Source organism: Myodes glareolus, chromosome 20 (genome assembly GCF_982192425.1).
Source record: "Myodes glareolus chromosome 20, mMyoGla1.1, whole genome shotgun sequence".
Lineage (NCBI taxonomy): Eukaryota > Metazoa > Chordata > Mammalia > Rodentia > Cricetidae > Myodes > Myodes glareolus.
This window is the reverse complement of record NC_142045.1, coordinates 23,620,661-23,647,359: the sequence shown is the minus strand read 5'-3', so window position 1 is coordinate 23,647,359 and position 26,699 is coordinate 23,620,661. Positions and strand designations below refer to the sequence as shown.

Here is a 26,699-nt window from a genome sequence, read left to right as displayed (position 1 = left end):
TGTAGCAAAGCACTGGGTTGAGCTCCCAAAGTCCAGCTGAAGAGTGGGAGGAGTGAGAACATGAGCAAAGAGGTCAAGACCATGATGGGTTCACTCACTGAAACAGCTTCCCTGAAATAATGCGAGCTTATCCACTCTGGCCGGACAGGGAAGGAACCAGTATAAGACCAAGCTAGAACCTCTGTATGTGGGTGAGATTTGTATGGCTGGGGCAGATGGCAGGGCTATTGGCAGTGGCACCAGAATTTGTCCCTGCTGCTAGTACTGGTTTTTTGGATCCCATCCTCTTTAGATGAATACCTTGCTCAGGCTGGCTATAGTGGGGAGGGTCTTGGTCCTTCCTCAGAGCAATCTGTCTTACTCAGAGGAGTGGATGGGGAGGGGGAGAGGTGAAGGGAATGGAAGTAGGGGAGGGAGTGGGAACTGGGATTGGTACGTAAAATGAAAGCGTAATTTGTTTTCTGGTTTTTTTTAACAAAAATAAAAGTGTGGGAAAAAATAATAAATCTGACACAAGCAGAGCGATATATTAGTAGTTTTTAACTGATTTTACTGCCTAACATTTACCTTATTTTTTCAATGATATCTTCCAAAAGATATTCCACAACTGGAAAAGTAAAACCAGGTATATGTATCATTGGACAGTTACCTACAACAGCAGACAAAAACATAACCATGACTTTGTATTAAATGTTCAAAATTAAAAATCAACACAGTACAGCTAAGACAGCACAATATTCCTAACCCAAAAAACAGTTCTGTGCTACAAATTCTACTTTCCCACCTGACTTAAAAAAGTCTAGTTTTTTGAGTTATTTTACTTTTACAAACTGGATAAAGCGCTCATAGTTGTAAGAACTGAATATTAAACAAAGCCATTTTAGATTGAACTAAAAATACATTAAAAATCTATTATTTAAGGTCACAAAATGATGAGTCTTAGTTAAACTGACAAACAAGATAAAAAGCATTATTATCTGTGGCAGCCAGAATAGGTGTTGATAAAAAGTTAAAGCAGGAGCTAATCAAATATTGAAATGTTTCCATCTTAAGGTCACTAACAGAATATCTCTGCCATTAAAATCCTATTTGTCTCTCATAACAAGCAACTCAAGTACACAATAAACAAACAGCAAGAAGCACGAGAGGTCAGAAGGCCCGAGCTACTGCCCCTGTTCTGCATCTCCCCTGCATAAGTCCAGGTGCCTTATTAACAACCAGAAAGACGAGACCTCCCCAGCTAGAGCATGTTATGAAGACTGAAAACAACTATGTTGATACTACCATTTCAATTTCTTATCCTTCCCCCAAGTATTTCTGTTACCATTCTGAGAAAGACAGACACTGAGGAATAATTCTACACAATGTACTTTCCCAAGCAGTCAGATCTCTGTTAACTATGAAATGACAATCCCTGTTAATTATGCAACCTTGGGTAAGTCACTTAACAGTTCTGAGGCTGCACTGTTATTTGCAAAACTGAAGCAATACTCCTACCCACCGTAAGCTCGCTACTACGTGGCACACTGAGATCGCTCTCTAAGTGAGCACCGACACTAGCAAACTGCCAACCAAGCCTGGGACAGTACATAATGCTACAGAAGGTCTGCATGCACACAAAAAGAGGCCATAAAAATTTTCATTGCTGTGGTTTGATTTCAGTGATGCCACATCAGTTTCTGGTGGCAGCACCAAGAAACTAGCTGTCTTCAGAGTGGGAGAGAAGGGACGCTACCACTGAAAACGGCAGGCTTGGGACTTTTATCTAGGAAACTAGAGCACACAGTTAAAATACAATAAATTAGCAGACACTCAATTTTATTATATTTAGTACTGTATATATTTCGTTGCTGTCATTTTGAAGTTTATTTACTGGTTTTGTGATACCTTTTCTAGCATAATTATCAAATTTTACTCACCAAAATATTCTGAAAATTTCTCAGCATTCAGTGTTGCACTCATTAATATTACTTTCAGATCAGATCGAAATTTGAGAAGATCTTTAATGACAGTCATTAGAACATCTGACTGTAGATTCCGTTCATGAATTTCATCAAGTACAATATGGCTAACACTGGACAAACGCCTAGAAGACAAATGTGAAATTTGTAACTCAGTTTAACACTGAAAACCATTTTTAACAACACAGTCCTGTTTAATAATTATGTCTCTGGACATTTGTGAAGTGTTGGTGTTTATATAACTTTGGGGAGGGTGCTTGTCTCATGTAGCCAAGACTGGACTTAAATTTCTGAGTTGTCTCTCAAGCGCAGGGGTTAAAAGCATAAGCTAGCATACTCAGCTTGCTGCTATATTTTTTATTTCTTTACTGAAACATACTCACGAGTCTGACTGGAGCCACTGAAGAATGATTCCTGTTGTGCAATATAAAATAGAACCTTGTTTCCGTGGCAACCGACTGTAAATGAAGATACACATTATTAATTCTTGGTTTTCTTTCCTAAGGAAGTACTGACTTCCACAAAAGTTTAAGAAATCTTTATACCTAGCTTTTAATTATAATAGCATGAACCATAATGAAGTAATGAAAAATACTACCCTTAAGTTTACTTTGACACTAAAATTATTTGTTTTACAGGTATAACCTTTAACATTCAAAGACTGAATGAATTTATGGACCCACTAAGATTCTACTTTGGTAAATAGAAATCTGTTCACTTAAACGGATCAACTCGAGCTCTAGAAAAAGAGCTCCAGCTTAGCAGAATGGATAAAGAAGTTAACGACACAAACATCATTAACAGAATTGACCAAGGGGTAGACAAGTGGGGTCAGCGGATCCGAGACACTCATTTATCAGGAGTAATGATCCGCTACTAAAACTTATTTCCAGTCATTCTATAATGTGAAAGTACATTTTTGCTTTTGTAATTTTTGGTATTTTTGGTTTGAGAGACAGGGTTTCTCTGTAGCTTTGGAGCCTGTCCTGGAACTAGCTCTTATAGACCAGGCTGGCCTCGAACTCACAGAGATCCACCTGCCTCTGCCTCTTGAGTGCTGGGATTAAAGATGTGTGCCACCACCACCTAGCTGAAAGCACATTTTTAAAATGGCACTTTGAAGGTTCAAAGATGAGTTTATTGTAGCATGCCAACTAATAATAAAACTGCTTTAAACATTAATTTTATGGGAACTCATTTTCTAATACTCTACTATCTACAGGGAACAGTTTCTTTACTTCTCACTATTCGTTGCCTGCTTGTCCTTCAAAAGCTCATGAAGGGCCTTTGGTCCTTGCCTTCAAGCCTGTGGACTCTAGTTCACTTTCCAAGACTCATATGGTAGATAGAACTGATTCCTACAAGTTGTACTCTCTCTCACACACACACAAAGATCATAGTACATACATACACACATGCACACACACAAACAAACATAAAATATGTAAAATATATGTTAATTCTAAAAACAGGAATCAACGTAAGAGGAGGAAAAATCTCTTGATCCAATGTTTCACGAAAATCTACCTGCATACAAAAAGTGAACCGAAGCGAACACTGTTTACCTTTGGAGACGAATCTGGTACCCAGTACTATTACCATTGCCGCAAGACTCTGCCCTTTCTGCTGCTACTCGCTCAGCAACCTTTAATTCGAAACACAGTTGTAAATTAAACACAAATTCCTCTAGACAAACGCACTTAACTGTCATGACAATCTGGAGTTGTTAAAAAGTAGTTAATTTTCCAATGAGTAGAAACTAGATACTGATGTCTGAGTTACCTAAAACTAGGTGGTGTTTTCTTTGAGGATGGAACACTACCAGCTTCTTTTGTTTCTCATTTATCCTAATAAAGACCTTCAAAACTAAATTCTTTCTTATTTCATCATTATTTTCAAAACATCTTTCCATGAGACTCTCTGACTAATTACTCTTTGTGACTTGTCTGCAGTAGTTAAAGACCATAGTCCAAACTTGAAAAGTGCAATTTGAAATTAAGTACGTATTGATAATTTCTCATTTATTCTTCTATTTATGTGTAGCAGAGACTGGTGTCTAACTCCTTGGCTGCCTGTTTTCGAAGGCAAATACAAATATCGAATACAAAATGGAAAATGAAATTTAATTATAATCACTGGTGACTCTTTCACTCCTTGCAATGGCAAGCTAACAGATTATCTGTTCTAAACCACTACAGCAAAAGGAGACATCTGAAACAATATCTTATTTTCACCCTCATATGCTTCCTCTGAGGAGCTTCATTCAAAACTCAGGGTCTATAGAAATACAGCTTCAAATGCTAACCAAGGCTTCAAAGATCACTATTATTCCCGTACTCAAACACTGAAGGACAGACCACTGAAAGAACACTCAGTAAGCCTAGTGGCAGAAGTTACAGAAGCCCACGAAGAAGACTACAGCTTCTCGTCGATTCTATAAACACTTTATTGGCTTTTAAGTTTTTAGATTTGTACTGGAACTAATTAATCTTGAGTGTGCAAGCATCTACTATTGATGGAGAAGACATTATCCACTTTTCAGGTATTATCAAATATTTGCCAATTAAGCATTTGCTCTCATAGGGACAATTCCTAAGTATAATAAAGAATCACTGCAAATCTTAAAAACCAGTTAGGTTCAATCAAAATTCCTTCGAGAGGAGAGAAAGAATTTTCACAAGTGAGTGACAGTTGACTTACTGAAATGGCACTAATTCTTCTCGGCTGAGTACACACTATTCTGCAGGCAGACCCTTTTCCTCTTTCAATGTAGTCATCCAAGATGAACTGCGTAACCTGAGTGGTTTTGCCACAGCCGGTTTCACCACTTATTACTGTTACCTGATGGCTATTGATTAAATTTACCAGCTCCTAGTTCAAAAGAGAAAATAAGTGAAGATCAGCACTTACGGACTTAAATCGGAAAAAATATTTCAAGTTCTCTCCAACTAAAGATAAAGACTATATAGTAAATTACACATATAAATCTTAGAAGAAATATCTTAAAATTTTTAGATACACACTAATAATGTTCATGCTAACAATTCACTGTATTAACAAAACAATCACCCTGCTGCTTCAAGAATATTATGTATTTTTGCCATGTGCCTTTAACCCCAGCCCTCAGACGGATCTCTGTGAGTTCAAGGCCAGTCTGGTCTACAAGAGCTAGTTCCAGGACAGGCTCCAAAGCTACAGAGAAACCAAAAAAAGAAAGTTATATATTTTAATATAAAACTTACATTTACATATAAATTTTTTCTATCTATTCTAACAATGTGTATATTTCAAGTTTAAACACTAAAACAGCTGGTAAACATTTGATCCTCAAAATCCATCCATGGCTTCTGTACATGGAGAACTAAAGCACAGATGAAAAGTTTTTGAAGAAACAATTACACCTGCACTGAACTTGCCATAACTCCCTAAACAATACGGTCTTAACTATACAGCACTTCCATACATTACTAGAGGTGTTGTGGTAACCTAGAGATGGCTCAAACTATATAGGAGAATGTGTACAGCTTCTATGAAAATAGAATATCATTAATAAGGACTTGGACATCTCAGGCTTGTGGTACCCAAATACCCCAAACACTGAAGTGGAACGTAACTCACTCATTCAACAGCTAGCTTCTGGTTGCCAATGTATCAGCAAGTGTTGTTCCAAGTTAAGACACAGAACAAAACAGACCCTGACCTCAAGAACTTACATTAGACTAGGAAGGGAACACACAGATGTCAGGTGTAATAAGTGCTATGAAAAGCAAAGAAAAAGAAAAAATAAATAAGACTGGGAGGACAGAGCCAGATAAAGGACTATGCAATTCTATGTAGGGAGTGTGTGATGAACGGGATCCATCCATTAACAACACTATTCTCAGTAATTCCTTAATTTTAATTCAAGAGCTTGGTCTTGAGTTAAGAGCAACATAATCTTCCAGAGACACATATGGAAATTCTACTTTCAGAATTTAATTTAAGTCTTTGAACAAAAATATCAGGAAACTGCTTCATATATTTTTAAGAACTCTAAAGCATTCAGTTAAAATCCCTATGGGAGAAGGTTCACTAACTTTTGTTTCTCACAATGTGGATTTTCTTTTAAAAAATATGGTAAACTTTTGGGAAAATCAAATTAAAGAGCACAAAGCATTTTTACCTTTTGCATTCCATATGAAGGCAGCTTTTTTCTGAAATGCTGAAATTTAAACAAAAACCATTCTCAGAATAGACATCATCAAATTATAATCAGAATAGATCATAGAAAAAAAGAAACTTTCACTATGTCATAGTGCACAAACAGAATTAACTACAAAACATTTACTAGAAGTGTGTTCTTCAAGGTTAGAGAATGCCAGTGACCCATCACCTGGTAATACAGTAACAACCTCTAATTTTTTCTTTCACTTTATTCTATTTTTATTCTAGATAATCAGCATAGATTTGGTTTCTACATCATTCTTTTCGCTATTCATTTATACACCATTTACTAATGCAATAGGCACTGGAGCAGATCCGACAATTATAGAAAATTTAGTTTATCATTTCAGTACTGTAATTCTTATTAGTCAATTTCTGGGCACCAACACCCGTGGGCTTTATCTCACAGGCTGCCACAGAGCTCTTTGATAGATCTTTCTAAGTATGTAAGTAACAGTTTTTGACTCACACAGCTTCTTACCAAATTTATAACTTAGTAGATAACAAGTGATATATAAAAAGGGCAAATTATTTGACTGATGTGAACTTTCTTGAGAATGTCTAAGGCTATTCTGGAACCCTGGACCCATACTAAGAAGTACTAGAATTTATATTCAATTAGCTCCATCCTGTATCATGAAAACAATCCTCAGCAGCATAGAATCAAGGCAGTTTTAGCATCTGTCTTACTGAAAAACAAAATAACTTTTAATTTAAAAACAAGTATTAAAACATGAAAATCAAAATTGGAACTATTCTAGGTAATCAAGGACATTATTACCACACTTGTTTGTGGTAAGGTTATTTTTCTCAGTACCGTAAATAAGACAGTCAATGTGATGGATTAAAGTGAGCTTTAGGGTCAAAAGTTACAAAACTCATTACATGTATCTTAATTTTTTCTTTTACAATCTTTTTAAAATTTTTTCCTTTTACAACTTTTAAGTTATTTAAAAATTATTTCATAATATCAAAAAATCCTAATACACAATGACATCAAATGCAGTCACCTTAATGTACAAACTACTACATTTAAACTACAATGGGTAATTCCTTTCTGTAATGAGCTTCAGGTCAGTCAGAGATCCTGTCTCAGAAATTAAGGCAGAATGTACCCAACACCCATCAACATCTGTTCTCCATAAGTGCATACCTACACACACACACATACACACACACACACACACACACACACACACACACACTAAAACACAGTGTGTATTATCAAGAAGGATTAAAGTGGTTTTGGGGGGGTAAGGTTTGAAAGATGGCTCACCCATTAAGAAAGCTACCTGTTCTTTCAGAGGACCTGAATTCAGTTTCAAGCACCCATGTAATGACCAGCTACCAATCACTTCAGCTCAAGAGAATACAATGCCCTCTTTTAGCCTCCATGGGCACCTGCACTCACAAGCACATTCACCACACCACCTCTGCGGCTGCACCGCGCGTGCACGCGCGCACACACACACACACACACTCTTGGTCTTGTCTCTCTCAAGTAATAAATGTTTAGAACATTTTTAGAAATAGATAACTCCAATATCAATAAAGTGCTTGCTTGCCTTGCCATCATGAAGACTGAGTTTAGTCCCCAAAACCAACATTTGGAACAAGAGCCAGGTGTGGTGTGCTAACATTAGGTAGATCACTGGGCTTGCTGGCCAACCAACCCAGCTTACTTAGTGAATTAAAAAGATTGGGAGACCCTTTTTCAAAAAGGCCAAGATGACACCGGACATGGTGGTGCACACCTTTAATCCGAGCACTGGAAAGTCAGAGACAGGCAGATCTCTGTGGGCGTTACAGAGACCCTCTCTCAAAAAACAAACTAAACACCCAAGGTGGATGATTTCTCAGGACTACATTTCGGGGCTTCCATATGCACACACAAACAAAAAAGCTGAACTTTAAATATAGTCAATTTCTAATAGAAATCAAGCATTTACTAGTAACTGAGAAAGCGGAAGATTCATTTTTTTTTTTTTGAGGCGTCACCCATCTGAATTTTGCACCTTATACAAAGCAAAGAGAGACAGTAATTAATTCTTTGTTCATAATGTAAAAGTTCTCTCGGCCAGATGATTCTGAAATAATTCACCTCTTAAGTCTCACCAGTGTCCAAATCAAATTGCTCCAAATAATGGGTATCAAACAGCTACACAATTTAGACCCTGGTCAACCTCAGCTTATCTTATTCTAACAGGAAATTCAACCTCTATCAATGCAGCCAATGGGTTAAAACTTTCTCATAGATTGGACAGTGTGCCTTCTCAAAAGTAGCAACATAGACTTATAAGATATGGATCCCAAAATAACCTTGATATTTCTTTAAATATGTATGTGTGCACATTTGAACATTTTACCACATCTACATCTAGAACACCCACAAATTATACAATTTTACGTTTGGATTGAAGGGAACTTTAAATAGTTTGTCTGACACAATAATCTGTACAATTCAGCCCTTGTTGCAGAAGCACACTTAAATGCAGACAAGCCTAAGATGGATCATCTAGCTTTGGAAATTTTAAAATTTATCACCTGTAAAAGGAGGAGTCCTGAGCTAGAAGAAACTTCATAATTCTGACAATCTGGCTGGACTCTTATTAGACTGGCCTAGAAAACTGTGTTCCCAAAGGCATTAATTAACAGTCTCAAGCAATTCTTCTCAACACATATGCATCTGTGTAAATACGATACAGCATAGGTTGTATGGAATTTTCACCCAGGTTTTCTCTGCCACCCAAGAAAGTCCGCTCACAGAGGGAAGTGTCATGTTGAAGAATCACACTCAACCATACCAGGCACTAACCTTCGACCATAAGCCCACTTCTCCCAAGGTAGGGAGAAGAATGACTGACTTCTCACTGCTTGCTTCCCATTACCTGCATCTCTATATACCGAGGGTCGGATTTTTTCTTTTGTAAATCTTCTAATAATTGCTGGTCTAAGCCTCCATTTGGCTCATTTTCTTGCAATAAGTACTCAGAATCTCGGTCAATGTATGATTTGTCTGTGATTCTAAAAGTCTTTTTTTCTTGGTTCAGCGATTTCTTTTCCTGGTTGTCTAATTTCTTCTCTGAGTTAATTTTTTTCTCCGAAGACACTTCAGTACCATACCTACAACCACAGAATAAAGAACAGAAGGACCAGATGAAGAGCTACTCAGGAACTGGAACAAAACAAAGCACTATATTCTCCAAATACTTCAAAATCTCAAACACTGAAAGCAATACAATGCAGTTATGAACTACGCTTAGATTCAGACTTTTCCCTATTTTTACATGGATTATCACAGATAATTACTTCCCTGTGGCACTTGAGAAATTAAAATCCACACAACAGCCATTCATCTATTTCTACTGTTGTGCTTCTCTTGATTTTTCAAGGATTTGGTTTGACAACTTCTTTTTCTGCTGTGCTCTTCCTGAGATCTGAATGGGAAGCTACATTACATAGTCCCCAAACACTACTAATTTTTCTAACAACATGACTTTTGCAGCCTTCGGAAACAGCAGCAATTTAACTTTATGTAGACCTGCCCCACAGAAGACTTCTAGAAAGAGCAGATGATAGGCAGATAACACAAGCAATAGTATCTCACACCGAGTAACCACTTTTGACACTTAGGGAACATGCTATCAAAAATTTCTCTTTCTCAGAGTCAGGTGTGGTGGCACACACCTTTAATCCCAGCACTCAGTAGGAAGAGGCAGAAGATCTCTGCGTTCAAGTCCACCCTGCTCTACAGAGTGAGTTCCAGGATAGCCAGGGCCGCAGAGAAATTCTGTCTCAAAAAAATAAAATGCATTTTTCTTTCTTCAAATCTATTTGCACCACTTAAAAAGATTCTTGAAGACTAAATCTGACTTGTGAAAAGACTAAAAATGGAAGTCTTATCTTTTTCTGTTTGTGTTTTATCTAGTCAATGCTACAACAAAACTTTCCCTTTTTGATATTCTTTATGAGAATATTTTCTATTTACCCATGGTCCTCAGGAGCAAACCAGGATATCTGTGCTTCTGAATCTTTATCATTCTTAGCTTGGACAGAATTCAACAGCTGCACAATTTGCTCTTCTCGCCGTTCATCCATGTGTACCACAGCTCTCTGTTTAGTAAAAAAGAAAACTGTTATCTGTTAATATAAACATGCACAAAAATTACTTTACATCAGAAATGAAAAAAAATAAAGGTAAAGTAATGTTATATTCAAATGCATATAAGAAACTTAGTAACCCACGCTTACCCTCTAACCTAATCTCACTCCCTAAGTCAGATTCGTGGCAACATTTTTGTGTGGCCTTCTAGACCTTGTAGTTTACACATCTACAAAATCAGCTCTAAAGATGGCCACCAGGAAGAGCATGCTGGTCTCATGCTCTCAGGCCTCAAACAGAAAATAAGTGGTCATTAATGCCCAATCTCTTCATCAAGATACAAAGTAAAAGAATTCCTTCAATTTTTCTACCCTATGGTCTAGTTTTCTTTCTTCCCAACAAACCTGCTGCGAAATGCTTCATTTCTTTATCCTTCCATTTCTTGACACCCTACTGCGTGTTTTACTAACCCGTCTCCATAGCTGCTTTCATCAAGATCTTTATGACACCCATGCACTGTCTGCCACTATCAACTTATATACTCTTCTTCCCACCTCTGATATTTTTTTCCAGCCTTCTTCTGCACCTTTTACAGACCAGTAGCTCAGCATCATTTGGAAGCCTGTTAGCAAAGGAGACTCAAGCCTGGTCTCAGTCATAGACACTGACAAGGTACCAGGTGAATCTCACACATCTTCAAGTTTGTGAAGTAAAATCTGTGGACTTCAGAACTAGGTGTTCTTTTCATTATGTACCCTCACTTCAGAGGTATCCATGGGCCCTTGCATTGTCAAATGCTAACTCTAGTCAAAGATTTCCTAGGTCAGTGGTTCTCAACCAACGGTTGCAAACCTTGGGGTCCAAAGACCCTTTCACAGGGGTCACCTAAGACCATCAGAAAACAGATATTTACAATATGATTCACAACAGTAGCAAAATTAGTCATGAAGTAGCAATGAAAATAATTTTACGATTGGGGGTCACTACAACATGAGAAACGGTATTAAAGGGTCAAAGCATTAGGAAGGTTGAGAATCACTCTAGGTTATCAGAGCCACCCTGAAATCCTCATTGTGTGCCTTATACCATCAAATTCTATCTTTTAAAATTCTTTCATTTGAATAGATAGTCCATGTTCTCTATATAAATAACCTTGTCTTCTAAGGCCCCCAACACACTTTATCTCTGTAAATTAGTTATGATATATTATGAACATAATGGCTAAGATACCAGCTCATAAAAATTGAGTTTTCTATGCATAGACGTTGAAAGAACAATGAGGCTGCATTGGAAATACTTTTATTTTTTAAGTACAGGCTTCTTTTTTAATGTAAAGAAATGGAAATTCTAGGATACAACCATAACGAGCTGAGTGGTGAAAGGGAAAATTACACAACTGAAAAACACACTTAAAGATAATTCGATGACGTATTTTAGAGAATAAAACAGTATAAAACTTAATGAAGAGTAGAATTATATCAGATTCAGGGCTTGAGCTCAAAATCATCAACTCAAGGAGGCATGTTAAACCCAGATTCCCAGGAAATGCCAATGAGCCTGAGGCACAAGAGCATGGCTTCAGAGAACAAGACAGGAAAGTAAAAATAAAATGCTCCAAAAATCCCTTTTAAGAGACCATCATGGGTGGGGGGGATCGACAATTCAAAGAGTAGCTCAGAGGCCACGGGAAGAACAAAATACTGCTCAGGTCCGTAAGTGCTGTAGAGATAAGCAAGCGAGCAGAGCGAACAGATTTGCCAAAACGAAAGAAAAAAAGTCAGTGTTCATCTCCATCTGGCAAGTGAATAAATGGCACCGGCAAATGGAACTTTGTGGATGGACTAGTTCCGCTAATAAAAGCCCAGTTCTGAGGCGCACACACATGAAATCCCAGCACTTGGGTCAGCCTGCCCTATACAGCACTAATATCCAGTGCACAAGTTACGTGCCCCCTTTGTATGTAGGGAGAAAAATAACTTTCACTTATTTGACTTACTTGTTTAGGTTGTTTCCTTCCCCCTACTATAATGCAAAGGGCTTCAGCACTCCCAAAGCAGCATTCTAAAACCAGGTATGAAACAAGGTCACAAAGCATGTATTTTCAAAAAGAAGAAGGTAATAAAGTATCATGATAACTTTTAAAAGTTTCAAGTGCGCGTTTGAAACCGAGGTGGTTAAGGAGAAAATGAAAAAAACTGGTCTGTGTTTTAATTACATTTCCTATGTATTATAATAGGCGGTTTTCATTAAGTCACTTTAAAATGTCATCCTGAAATCTTTTGGGCAATGATTTATTTTTCATTGGAATGGATCGTTTCAAAAAGCATGATGTTTCCTATACTACAGATCTTCAAGCTATAAATCAAACTGCCAATCCCCTGATGAGATTAGTCAAATACTGCCCTACAGAGTCTTCCTTGCAGGCACGGTAAGTTTCCTTCTTCAAGAACAGCTACTATTCAACAGAAAATTCTGTTGCAGAAACGAAAGAGAGAAAGGAAAGAGTCGAGCACGTGATTCACTTTAATGTTAAAATACTATTAGCTAAACTATTTGTTTCTCAAAGATGTGCATTTTAAGAGAGGGTGTTACTGCGTTCGTTGGCTGCTCCAGACAAAGAACTTAAAAGTGACAATAAGTTTTCTAAAGGAAAAGATGATATCCCTAAAAAAAAAGTCTGCTTGGGCTGGAATCTGAATTAGGCATTCACCTCCGGTTCTCAAGTCCGCAAGCAGAGCATGCACCGGGGCTGCAGCAGGGATGGCTTGCGTGAGGACGCGCAGCCCGTTACCGGAGGCTCGGCCGAGGCTGCACCGAGCTCCAGCCAACCGGCGCGTCCCGCCTCGCCCTCCATACCTCCTGCCTCTCGGCCTCCTTGTTCTTCTGCGTCTGCTTCCTGGCGTACCAGAGGCCGATCTCGCGACCCTTCAGGTGTCCGGGATGCCGTCCCCGACCCCCGCGGCCACCTCCGCCTCCTCCGCCGCCGCCGCCCGGGCCTCGGCTTCCTCCTCCGCCGCCGCCGCCGCCAGGGCCGGAGCCCCGCGGCCCCGCATCGCGGCTCCAGCTCTGGTGGTAGTCGTAGCTCATTGTCCCGGACGACCACTCGAGTCTTAGCAAAAAATCAACCGCTGAAAATGGCGTCCGGGCCCGGAAGCGGGCGCATATCCGCGTCGGCTTGGCTTCCGGCGCCCAGCGCGAGAGGGCGGGCCGTTGAGTGTCACAAGCAGGCATTTCCGGTGGCGTCACGGCGGATGATGCAGAGAGGGTCGCCCCGGTTGAAGTTGTGTGTGCGGGGGTCCCCTTGGGTGATACTTAGATACTAGGAGAGCGGCTCCGGTACAGCAAGGTTTTTAACCTAGACTGGAAAAGTGTGGAAATTTTTGTAAATTTTCATTTCTTATGGATAATAAATACATACCCAACAAAATCCTGGACCAATGTGTACTCTCTTCAAATACCAAAGAAGTTCATCATCTGTCTTAGAAACTGCCTGACAGCTCTTTCAGTCATCTAATTATACACATGAATCTGCCTTTAAAGAACCTTCAGTACTGGAACTGGGGTGTCAGCTCAGCTGATAAGAGTCCTTGTCTGGCTCGATCCCAAACACAGTATATAAATGGCGTTGTGATGCAGGCCTATAATCTCAGCAATCAGGTGGTGGAAGCAGAGGGATCAGAAGTTCAGCATCATCCTTAGCTGCATAATGAGTTTGAGGCCAGCCTAGGATACTTGTGTCTAATAATAATAGTAATAATTATGGTCTTTATTTACTACCTTACCTACAGCATAAGATAAGCATATGTCTCTGGATTCAAGGCAGAGCACTTAAGAAATGCTTATCACAGTTGAAGATCCGCAAACTGATTTGAAGCCATATGCTGCATGTTAACAAGGCTAGTCACTGTTTTGTGCCATCTATTATTAAGTAGTAAAGTGACTGAACCATGAGGTTTTAATTATCACTAAAAGTTCTCTATTTTGCTTAGACCTCTCAGTTCAGGTAACAGAGCTACGTGGCTAAAAACAAAAACCACAAAATGGCAGGTATCTATGAGTCTTTAATTGCTTGGCTGTTTTCTTTGAAGGGAAGAATACATATTGCATGAGTTTAGAAAGAGAAGTGCTGTGCTGCCCAGAAGTGATCCAGAATAATCCATTGTGATCTAAAAGTTTTTTTGAGTAAATGCTTTTGAGTTCCTGAAATCTCATTATGTAAAGGCAGAGCCTCCCAAAGAATTTTGTCCTAATTTTCCCAGAAGAGTCAGGAGAGACTAATTCATCACTGGAGACTAGAAGTCAGCACCACACCAACACAGACTTTGTCACAGAAATCCACATCTCCTGTCTATTTTAAGGATGCAGTTACATCTCCATGTTCTCCATAAATGTCCCCCTTTTTTTAACCTTAGGGTAGTGTACGATCCTAACCTCTGTCTTCACTTCCATAGTTTTGGCTACCCAAAGTCAATTATAGTCCCAAACTATTAAGTAGAAAATTACAGAATGAATATTTATGTTTTAAATTGTGTACTCTTCTATTTAGGGAGACGAAATCAAATGATTGCTCCTCTGTGTTCTGCGTGGTACTTGAATCATCTCTTTGTTCATTGTATCTATGTTCTGCAGGTCCCAGCTTCCCAAAGTGAAGTTCGTAACCCCATCTGAGGTCATGTAACTGAACATCAGGGCTGTGAAAAATTTGGCAGCAAAGAAAGTTTTCTGAGCATACAGCACCTCAAAATTAATTCAGAGTCAAGCATGTAATTAAGGCAAGGTGCTTCTGTGACACCAGCCCATGTTACATTACCCGGCTTCACTGCAGTTTTGATTTGAAACATAAACAGGGATGTGCATACAGTCACTGTGCAGTGTGGCAAATGTTACCTGAGATACTTGGGTTTGGAGTCAGGACTATCATATAATGTGAATTGCAGTGTTTTAAAAATACATATAAGTATACTGCTGTTATAAAAAAATAATGGTTTAATTATAGAAAACCAATACTTGCTAGTTCCATTCCTTAGCATTAATTATCAAATTAGCATGTCTTTCAACTGTACTGTGCTAGAATATTTGATTTTTTTAAATTTCTGTTTAAATCGCCAATCTGGGTTTCATAAAAAAATTACTAGATGAATTTGACTTGGGATGACACAGAATTTTCAACAATTTTGGAAATAATTCTAAATACCCACCTGCCATTTTTACTGTGCATTTATGTGAAATGGTGCTTATAAAGTCAAAATATTGTAACTCTAAAACATGAAACTGAAAATGCTGTACATTCTTCGATGAAGACTTATTCATGTAAAAGTAAACTAGCACACCTATCTTATTAGTACACATATTTGCTTTTGTCTTCAATAAATGGTGAAAGTAAATGTATTATTACAAAGAATTGGCTATTTTTTTTTGTCCTTGAGATAATGTCCCACATAGCTCAGACCTTTCTGGAACTTGCCATATAGTCAGAGAATGACTTTAATCTCTTCTCCTATCCTCCTGTCCTCACCTCCTAAGTGCTACAATCGCCAACCTGCATCACCATGTCCAAACCAAGAAATTGTTTTAAGATAATTTTTAAAATCATTTCTTAGTGGTGTTCAATTTGTTTACCTATTTTGTATACCTATATACCCAAAGTCACAAAAACATTTCCTGGGTAGAAAAGGGTTGTGAGCGGATAAGGTATACGAGGTTTGCAACAAGCTTCTTGTCCTTTACTTCCTGTGCCTCTAAGTTCATCAGAACATGTATGATGGCTTTGCAGATCTTGTGTTCAAGTAGCCATTATTTAACTTAATAATGACTCCCTCCCATCATTATTGCCATAGTAATTATGGTAATAATACATACCAAAAGGGAGACTTGAAGTGTTTAACTTAAAAGAAACAGAGAAAGTTCTGATTTGGTAAGAAAAGAGAATTATATGCAGAGATTGCCTTATAAGGTAAATGATAAAAATGAATCTATCTGTAAAAGAGCGAAGAAGTAGAAGCAATCTACTTTTGCCGTGGTACCCCCAAGTTGCATAAGCTGTGGCCACACTGCAAGATAAACTCTTAATTAAGATGAAAAAGTCATCATATTTATAGAAGGAAGACAGGAACAGAAAACATGTTCTGATTGATCAGAACGTAATGTGCCAGACGTACCGAGCCATCCTGTCCTTCTTATCATTAGGAGGGTAAATACAGTGCAGAAAGATATCCTGAGAAAGAAGGAAGAAGAGAGGGAGAAACACATTCACATAAAAATGCGCATTTATTTATGCGGCGCATGTGCATGCGTGTGTGTGTGTGTGTGTGTGTGCATGTCTGTGTGTGTGTGTGTGTGCATGAGTGGAAGCCAGAGGACAACTTGGAGTCAGTTCTCTCCTTCCATTGTGTAGAGTGTGGAGTCAGGAGATGGAACTCACGCCGTCACCCTTGGCAGCAAGCATTTTTCTCCACTGAGCGATCTCGCCAGCCCCCACACTCACATACTTTTAGAAGGTTTTATTGGTTATTGATATTAATCTCTTACTGTGCCTATTTTACTAATAAACTTTACTATAAGAACATTTTGAGTGGAATATAACAGTTTATATTCCAGTGATATCTGGGGTGTCAGGCATCCATAGATATTTCATAACATATCAGCCTCAGATAAAGGTGCAAAAAATGGTCAATGTCTCAAATTCTACACACCCCCTCAAGATACTTTTTTTCCCTCTGAATTTATGTGATATAATTATGTGTTTTCTCTATCCATCTTATCCATTTAGTCGCTTTATGTAACATGAGGGCCGGCTTGTTGGGGTTTCTATCCCGCCTGGTAACCACAACCGGCAAATCCCAAAGAAAATCACACACAGGACTCCATAAGATTATAAAGCTGATTGGCCCATTAGTTCAGGCTACTTATTAGTTCTTATGACATATATTACCCCATTATCCTTACCTACGTTAGCCATATGGCTTGGTACCTTTTTTAGCTGGGCAAGTTACATGCTGGCTCTTCGGTGATCTGCGCAGGAGTGGCGGAGGGAGCTTCTGCTTCCAGAATACTCCCAGTCTCTTTGCTCCACCTCTACTTCCTGTCTGGCTTTCCCGCCTATACTGCCTGCCTGGCCAATCAGTGTTTTATTAAAATATGATTGACAGAATACAGACAATTCTCCCACACCATCTTTAATCTGTATGTCCTCAAATACTGAACAAAGAAGATTAAGAAAAATTTTCCTTTTGAAGAACTATGAGATGTTACAGAAAAAGAAACATAATTGGTAATAAATAAAATTTTGTATCCAGACTAATGGGTGTGGGACAAAAATGTTATAATGCCCTACCATATGATCCTTCCCAAATGCTGTCTTTACTGCTAACAGGTTAGAGCATGAATGCATAAGCATTGTGTTAAAAAATGACAATATTTGGTGTCTTTTTCCATAAACGCCCAACCTCCGCATCCTTTCCTCTACTCACTAAGTAGAATGTAGCAAGAGGGAGTCACACAGAACCACAGGGTGTAGTAATAATGGGATACTACATAGTTTTAGTTGTTGTCAGGAAATCTGGTATACTCCATAATCTTTATATCAACACACTGACCCATTTCACATTGATATTAAGACCCAGGAATAGGGCTTATTGCTATTCTCCTTAAAATCAGAGCCCTTAATTTTCTTCTTTCAGGTCATTATGAGGTTTTTACACTGTTTGGCTTTTCCTTCTTTTATGATAAGGGCTTAGGCAAGAAATCTGGGAGGTTTGTTACTGTAGCAAATAGTCCTTGCCTGTGTGTTTTATTTCTAAGAGTTGCTGGTTTGATATCATATTTGGGCTCATTGATAAAATCTACGCTAGTGATTCCTTGACTATGAGAGTCTGATGAATGTGTGCAGCTAATTCAACCTTGTTTCACCAACAGGTGTTCTGATGGCTGTCATTACTGGTTGGCTTACCAGCAGAAATTTCAACTGACGTCAGCTGTACAGGTACTTGGCTCCATCCCAGTAATCCCTGTGCCACCGAGCAACAGCTCTTGCCTCTTTATCTCCTGTGTACTATAGAGGAGCATCCGCATCCTTTCTGAACTGTTTAAGAGTTGAGGAAAGTTTTCAGTGTTGTTACAATTTGTACTAGACAATTTTGTGTCAACCTGATAGAAGTTAGAGTATTTGGGAAGTGGGAACCTCAGCAGAGAAAATGCTCTCTTCAGATTAGCCAGTAGGCAAGACTGTGATGCATTTTCTTGATTGATGAGTGATGTGGAAGGATCCATCCCATTGTCGGTGGTGCCATTCCTGGGTTGGTGATCCTGGGTGCAATAAGAAAGCAGGCTGGTTTATTTATAATAGCCAAAAACTGGTAACAAGCTAGACGGCCCTCCTCTGAAGAATTGATAAAGAAAATGTCGTACATTTATACAAATGGGCAGTACTCAGCTGTTAAAAATAATGATATCAAGAAACTTTCTGGTAAATTGACGGAACTAGAAAAGAGTTCCTGAGTGAAGAAACCAGACCCTGAAAGACAAACATGGTATGTACTCACTCATAAATGAATATTAGCTATAAAGTAAACGCTACAACCCCCAGAGCCAGAGAAGCCAGGTACCAAGGATAGGACAAGCGGGGATGCATGAAACTCACTGTAAAGGGAAAATAGAATAGACATTGTCAGTGGATTGGAGGAGGAATCAGAAAATGGGAATGGGAATGGGACCAGTAGGGATCAGGTGGGGAGAGGATGGAGGAAGCAAGTATTGGGAGAGACAACTGGTATCTGGGGACATCTTTGCAATGAGCTAGAAACCTAGAACAATGAAAACTCCCAGAAATATATGAGGGTGACCCTAGATAAGACTCCTAGCATTATGGGATATGGAGCCTGAATCAACCATTTCCTGTAACCAGGCAAGACTTCCAGTGAAGGGTCTGGGCCACCAACCCAGCCACAAACCCTTCAGCCTGCAATCTGTCCTGCCTACAAGATGTGCTGGGATAAGGATGGTACATAAACTATGGGAGTGACCAACTGATGACTGGCATAATTAGAGACCCATACCCTGAGCGGTAGCACCCCACTGAAAACCAGGACCAGAAGTGGGATACCCCAGAGATCCAGAATAGAATCAAATACAAGTAGCAAAAAAAGGTCAATGGAATGATCCTAATATTATTCTGCTACGCTCATAGATTGGTGCCAAGCCTAACTGTCATCAGGGAGGCTTCACCCAGAAACTGGTGCAAACATGCAGAGTCCCACAGGGAGATACTAGTTGGAACTGGGAGAATCTTGCAGAAGAGAGGGAGCAAGGATTGTAAGACCCAATGGTGTCAAGGGCACAAAAACCAGAACTAACTAAACTATGTTCATAGGGGCTCACAGAGACTGCAAGGGAGGCTGCAAGGGCCTGACCTAGGTCCTCTCAATATATGTCACAGCTGTATAACTTGGTTTTCACGTGAGACTCCTAGCAGATAGAGCAGGGGATGTCTTTGACTCTGTTGCTTGCTTTTGGGACCCATTCCTCCTACCGATTGTCCCATCTAACCTTAGTGGAACTGTGAAAGAGGCTGAAGCGGGGGAAAGGCAGAGGGTTTTTATCTCAGGTTCAGTTTGTTCCCTGGATTGATTTTTGATGTGATATCATGTCCCCTTTGACAAACATTGACATTCAATCTATAAGACGTGTTTGTTCTTGCTGAGTGTCAGAACACTGAATCTGGATATGGCCTTCTGCCTTGCTTTCATGTTTTCCCAGATATAATCTATATTATGTGTCAGAAAATCATGTTTACATTGGTCTGTCCTGAGAAAATTCTGGGAAAGGGTCACTCTGTTAATATTTAGTGTGTGCTTATTGACATTTATTCACATGTTTTCCTGATCATATATTATTGATACTGTTTTACTGAACTCAAACAACCTTCCTTGGATCATTACTTTCTTTGTTACATTTGTGTATGAATGTATACTGAACCTGAACTATGGCTGTCTACAGCGTTAGACTGTAGTCTTCCCTATTCTTTTAGGTTCTCAGATCCCAGGTCTTGCAAACACAGCTATATGGGTCAACAAAAGTTGATGGTATCTGTCATCTGAACAGTTGTGCAGGCATGGCTACAATTCGTTTCATGAAAAAAAATGTAGATTAAAATCAACCAAGGACATTTATGGCTGTTAGGATATGGGGAGTCATTTTTCTTTGGGGATACTGTTGCCCATGCACCAATAGATGTACCCACACCGATGTACATATAGGTAACAATAATTGTTTTGGGACAGGGTTTCTTTGTGTAGCTTTGGTACCTGTCCTGGAACTAGCTCTTTAGATCAGGCTGGCCTCAAAACTCATAGAAATCTGTCTGCCTTGGCATGCCAAGTGCTAGGATTAAAGGTGTGCATCACTACTGCCCAGCACCAACTCAGTGGACTTTTAGTTTTAAAGAAGAAGACATAAAAAATGGAAGGTGATGAAGAGGATGGGGTAATGAGGTGGGGAAATCGGAAGTGGTTATGAACAAGATGTACTATACACATGCATGAAATTTTCAAAGAATTAATTGTAAATTTTAAAATAGGATCAAAATTAAAACAGGAGAAGAATACAATAATAGAATCAGGCAGGGGAAGAAATGAATAGAGCAAACTCCAGAAAAAGTTCCAAGTATAGAATTTCTATTGTACTTTTCTCATGGGGTCATGGACAGCCTTCCTTTTCTGTGTGACAACAAGCTCATTTGAATTCTTGTTGGGACTCCATCATAGGGAGAGCAGAATTGGGTCTGGTAAACTGTTCTGGTGACAGACACAAGTTTCTAGTCCCCTGGGTGCTTAAGCTGATATAAGGAGACCCAAAAACTCTCATTATAAACCAGTCTATTATTGTCTGGTTTGTTCAGGACAAGCAAAGAGGGAGACAGTGAGATACAAGTAGTAGAAAACACTTAGGCATTACTTGAGTCTGTCTGATGAATTGTGGGAACTGACAGTGACTGAGAGAATCTTCTGAACATAAAATTGATATTGGGGGTAAAACAATGTTGAGTGGACTCCTTTACTAACTTTATATGTGGCTTAAATCGTCATATGTATGCTTGTATGTGTGTTTTGTTTTATCTAAATTTCAATCTCAAGTACTTAGAAAATTTTATAGTAAATAATAGACAGCAATAATAATGAGAAATGAATAAAATAAGCTAAAGGATAAAAGTGAGTCAGAGAAAATTTGTTTATGGACTCTAATATCAGAGAAATTTATCAGAAAGCTTTGAAATAATGCAAACCAAGTTCCTTTGTGTTCTGAGAAATACAACAGGCTTTTCTGCTTTAAAATGAATTGCCTCTGTCAAGATCAGCTGTCAGAAGTATTAGGGAATATATAGTATGTGTTTAAATTATTTGGTTTTTACAGGCGCTGTACTTTTGCAGTTGGTAGGAGTCACCACCAGATGGTGATACTAACAATGAACCAGTTTTTATCTTCAGGTGTATCAGTTTATAGAAAAAAAGAGAAAAGCTCTGCCTAATTTACTGTCAAGGGTAAGTTAATATATTTATATATAGTACAATATATCACGATACGTCCTGTATCAAAAGAGTTTCATGATTAGACTCACTCTAAAGAGTAAATAAACTCAAGTAGGCATGTGTAATTAAAACTTCTCTCTCGTTACAAAGGATCTGGAGGTGATATTTATGCTTCTGCATGACCCAATTTGTGTTTTTTCGCCGATTCAATACAGATGGCTCAGAATGCTGTTACAATTTATTTTTAAATATTTAATTTAATTTAATGTGTGTGGGTGTTTTGCCTGCTTGTATGGTTCTGCACGATGTGTATGCAGTCTGAAGAAGTCAAAAGAAGCATCCGATCCCCTGGAACTCGATGTGGGTGCTGAGAATCCCACCCAGGTCTCCACAAAATAATCAGTGTTCTTAATCACTGAGCCATCTCTCCAGCACATGTATTACAATTTTTTTACATAATTTCTATTAGCCTTTTAAATAATGTCTTAGATAATTAATCCCAGTACTCTTTATTACAGAAAACATTTAAAGTATATCCCTTGTATAGCATAAGAAACAAGGGTAGTTAAGTGGGAATATACTTATTTTTCACTTTTTGGTTCTCCCAGCCTAGGCTTATCCAGCAAAAAGAAAATGGAAGATAGTCAGAAATCCAGATAGTACTGTCTTCTAATCTCTGAAATCTTTATTTTCATCAACTCATTAAAGGCTCCAAAAATGATTTGTTTACATTCAAATCTTTATTGTGATCTTTAAAATTCTTCCTTACAGTCAAAAATTGCATTTAAAACAGCTATATTGTCTTCTCCTTAAGAAAATTGGACATCTAGATTTGCCAAAAATTGTCTCTTACAAAACAATGCTAGAATGCTCAGTTAAGTCTTCCTCGTTTGTTTGCTTCCTCTTCTTCTTTCTGTCTTTCTCATTCTTTTATTTCGGAGACAGGGTTTAATTATGCAGCCCTGGCTGCTCTGACACTTGCTCTGTAGACCAGGCTGGCCTCCAATTCTGCCTCTGGCATTTGGGGATTAAAAGTGTATGTCACCAGCTCAGTCTTCCTTCCTTCCTTCCTTCCTTCCTTCCTTCCTTCCTTCCTTCCTTCCTTCCTTCCTTTATGAAAACTCCTTTCGTTGAACACAGGATCTTATGTGTACAAGGTTGGCCTCAAATTCCAGGAATTAGAGAATGATCTTGAACTACAAGTGCATCCTTGCCAAGACTCTACCAACCCAGGTGCATGCTAAGCAGACAGACTCGTCCAACCATCATTGTGCTCAATAGTTCTCAATTTTGGTGAAAACGTTTTAAAACTTTTTTGATAATGAGAATTCCTGTAAGTTGAAATGTATATGCTATGTATAACATTGTAGGTTTGTTTTGATAAACATTAATAGTGGCATTTCCTTTTCTTAAGTTTAGATAATGAGGTATTGAGTGGTACTTAGAGATGAAAAAAATTCATTGAGATCATTTTATTTGAATTTAATTATTTTTCATGCAATATTTTATTTGTTTTGGGGCAGAGTCTTACTTGGTAGTCTAGGTGCCTAAAACTCCGTGCAGGGCCCAGGCTTGCTTGAACTTGCATCTCTTCTCTGGTTTCTCTCAAGCTGAAAATTTAGGCATGAGCCATTACAACTACTACTTATTTATTTATGTATTTGTTTATTCATTTTGAGATACTCATTTTTGAAGAATTTTTTGATGACAAATACTCTCTGGAGAACAAAACAATATAAATGTTCATGTAAAGTAATTTTTAAAAGAGTTTTGACTCAGTATAATGAAATAGAAACCAAAATGAACTCTTCTAAATATAATTAATTTAATCTGTAAATAACATATATGCCTACAATAGAGGTAGGCACAATCTATAAGCACATGAAACAAGAACTTTTGTAAATAAATATTTAGATAACATATTTAGTATGTTTATGGAAATAATAATTTTAAATGATTATTATTTAAAATTAAGATTAGAAAATAATAATTTTAAAATATCAGAACTTTTGAAATATACATCAGTGATATGATGAGAAGGTGATCTGAAAAATAAATCTTGTCCTGTATTCCTTGTAATCATTTAATAAAATACAAGTTGAATTGGTTATGTTTGAGATAACACATTGTCTTTAGGGAGGATATCTTAAAGTTCTTAATCTAGAAATAATATTTGAAGTAAATTTTTATGCTTCAAGAATGGCAAAGCTAGTCTTGGAAATCTTCAGCACAGGACCAGACTTCTGTGGCTAGACTCAGGGATTTTCTTCTTTAGCCAGAAGCTTGCTGCCCTGGTGTGCTGTGCCTCTCAGGAGTGAATGTGACAGGATTTTTCCCCCAGTCTCCATTCAAAGAAATAGAACAGTTGTGGGATGGTGGAATAGTTATGGCTTGCTATAATTTGAACCCTACAGGTTAATGTCATGAGTTATAGTCCCCAGGAAAGTACTTTTAGGAGAGGGGTAAATGGAGGTGGGGCCTAATGGGGTGTCTTTAGGTCACGGCAATACGTTCTAGAAAGGGTTATGGAACACTTTGGTCCCTTTCCTTTGTTCTCATAAGTGAGAGATTATGTTCTACCCTGAACTCATTCCACCGTGTGCCACATCCCAGAAGTCACAGAGCAGACAGATCATGAGTGCTGTTGTTGTTGCATTCTTTCTAGTCTTTGGGCGGCCCACCCACCACCCAGTTCTTAAATAATCACACACGGAGACTTATTATTACTTATAAATGTCTGGCTACAGCTTCGCTTGTTTTTAGCCAACTATTCTTAAATTATCCCATCTACCTTTTGCCTCTGGGCTTTTACCTTTCTCTATACCTGTTTTTTTTTTTTTTTTTACTTTTTACTCTGTGGCTTGCTGTGTAGCTGGGTGGCTAGCTCCCTGAGTTCTCCTCTCTTTTCTTCTTTTCTTGCTCTTTGATCCTCTCTTCCCAGATTTCTCCTATTTTTTTCACTCTGCCTGCCAGCCCTGCCTATCTTTTCTCCTGCCCAGCTATTGACCTTTCAGCTCTTTATTAGACCAATCAGGTGTGTTAGACTTGCAAACTAACACAGCTTCACAGAGTTAAACAAATGCAACATAAAAGAATGCAACACTTCGTTGCACTATTAAACAAACGTTCCACAGTATAAACAAATGTAACACATCTTTAACTAATATTCCACAGCACATGAGTTCAAATAAAGCATATCCCAGGTATTTGTTGGAGGAAGAGAAACCTAACAACAAGCTTTTGTCCAGAGATGTTTGAATTAAAGATTACTTCTAATGCCATTTGCAATATACAGAATATTTAAGAGTGACCTTGACACCGTGAACAGGCAAAAGAATACCTCTGATATATTCAAGAGAGACAAACAGAACCACTTGCTAAACTACTTGTACTTTATAACAATAAATGAAGTAACAATAGACTAGGGTTACATCTAAATTTCCATGTTAGAAGCTAATTTGCCTTATTATACAAGAACATACTTCCTAGACCACTGAAAAGGCAAAGCAGTAACTGAAATAAGCTCATTTGGCTAGACGTGTTTAGGTAAATATGCATTCAAATACAACTCAGAGTTTTGGTGCATTTTTTTTCCCATTTCCACAACATCACTTTTCCCTCTTCTGTCAAAAACTGCCTGTGCACAGAAACCCAGGCATGAGAACAGTACGTTCTTTTCACAAATAGGCAAAATATTAGCAAACTAGATCAGGATTTGGCTTAGGAAGGTTTTGAGAAACCAGATACAAAGTTGTTCAATTACCACAGTGTATGATTTTTAAGTAGGGTGTGGTAGTGTGTGAAATGCACTGTATGTATGCACTACAGCAAGTCACCCCAAAAAATAAGAACCAGGAAAGCTTATATAAGCCCATGATTAGAAGGAAGTGGGAAATGAGTCTCAGGACTAGGGCAAGTTTTGCAGTCCAGGGTTGCAGAGTTGTCTGACACTGTAAGACCGGTCAATCCCTAACTAATCTCGCTTTCTGCCTCCCTTTTCCTGTAGGCTTTGTTTAACAGCTGGATCTCTTCCTGGTAGCCTTCCCTGACCTGATGCTGCCGCTTACTGTTCTGTCTGTGCGCCTCTACGGTGTCTGGGATGGAGATGTTGATATCACCATCAGGATCACTTGTGGGTAAGAAGAGGGAGTAGGAGGCAGTTTCTCCTAAATCGCAGGAGACGAATCTGTTCTCCTTCCGCGAGTAGCGCAAAGAAGGAGACCTGACTTTGGTCGAGGACTGGCTGATGTTGCTGATGATTGACACCGTGTCCAAAGCCTCATCGTTGTCGCAGATTTCGAGGACCTCCAAGTGTATTTTCACGCTGGTGTCCGCAAACGTGGAGGGAGTCTCCTCTGAGTTGGGTTCGTGGCCCACACTTTTCGATCGATAGACTTCTATTTTCTTGGAGGCTGGGGTTATCTTTTGCCCTTCTGCGCTGACCTCATAAGTAGATAGAGAGAGGGTTTTCCCTGTAGGTGCCTGGAGAGACACAGTCCCCTGGAATGCACATAAGGGAATAGCCAGCCCACTGGAACGCTGGGGACAGAAACATAAAGGTTATGTTATTGAAATCAACACATAGACATTCATTTTATGCAGCAGAATGGTAAGCTTTCTACTTTTGATCTATTTCCCTGGAAACTATTTACAGCTAATGAGATTCTGCTTCTGTAGCTGAATATCTCCTAGGGCAAATATACCTGAAGGAGTGTAGCAAGTTAAGAGAAGACAAGGGGTATTTCCAAAGTTGAAAGAGAAATGAGGGTACTGATAGAAAGCAATAAAATCGATGTTCCTGTCCAAGGGTAGGATTTGGGCATAAATTAAATGCATACTTACAATGTAGAATTGCTTTTATATTTCTGCTACATATCCAGTTACATTTAAAAGTATACATAGACCTGAAGT

The 26,699-nt window shown here is 38.6% G+C and overlaps 2 protein-coding genes across 2 annotated transcripts in view; both read right to left on the bottom strand.

Moving 5' to 3' along the window:
- Positions 1 to 13,424, bottom strand: part of Dhx36 (DEAH-box helicase 36) — a 32,298-nt gene extending 18,874 nt beyond the window's left edge. The window contains exons 1-9 of the mRNA XM_085682461.2: positions 13,123 to 13,424; positions 10,153 to 10,277; positions 9,053 to 9,287; positions 6,124 to 6,162; positions 4,662 to 4,832; positions 3,527 to 3,606; positions 2,345 to 2,419; positions 1,920 to 2,086; positions 568 to 649 (exon numbers count right to left, since the gene is read on the bottom strand). Coding sequence (XP_085538587.1) covers positions 568 to 649; positions 1,920 to 2,086; positions 2,345 to 2,419; positions 3,527 to 3,606; positions 4,662 to 4,832; positions 6,124 to 6,162; positions 9,053 to 9,287; positions 10,153 to 10,277; positions 13,123 to 13,353 — 1,205 coding nt within the window. The 5' untranslated portion in view covers positions 13,354 to 13,424. The remainder of the gene's footprint in view (positions 1 to 567; positions 650 to 1,919; positions 2,087 to 2,344; positions 2,420 to 3,526; positions 3,607 to 4,661; positions 4,833 to 6,123; positions 6,163 to 9,052; positions 9,288 to 10,152; positions 10,278 to 13,122) is intronic.
- Positions 13,425 to 25,589: 12,165 nt separating this feature from the next.
- Gpr149 (G protein-coupled receptor 149) overlaps positions 25,590 to 26,699 on the bottom strand; it is a 56,573-nt gene continuing 55,463 nt past the window's right edge. The window contains exon 4 of the mRNA XM_087899395.1: positions 25,590 to 26,327. Coding sequence (XP_087755521.1) covers positions 25,758 to 26,327 — 570 coding nt within the window. The 3' untranslated portion in view covers positions 25,590 to 25,757. The remainder of the gene's footprint in view (positions 26,328 to 26,699) is intronic.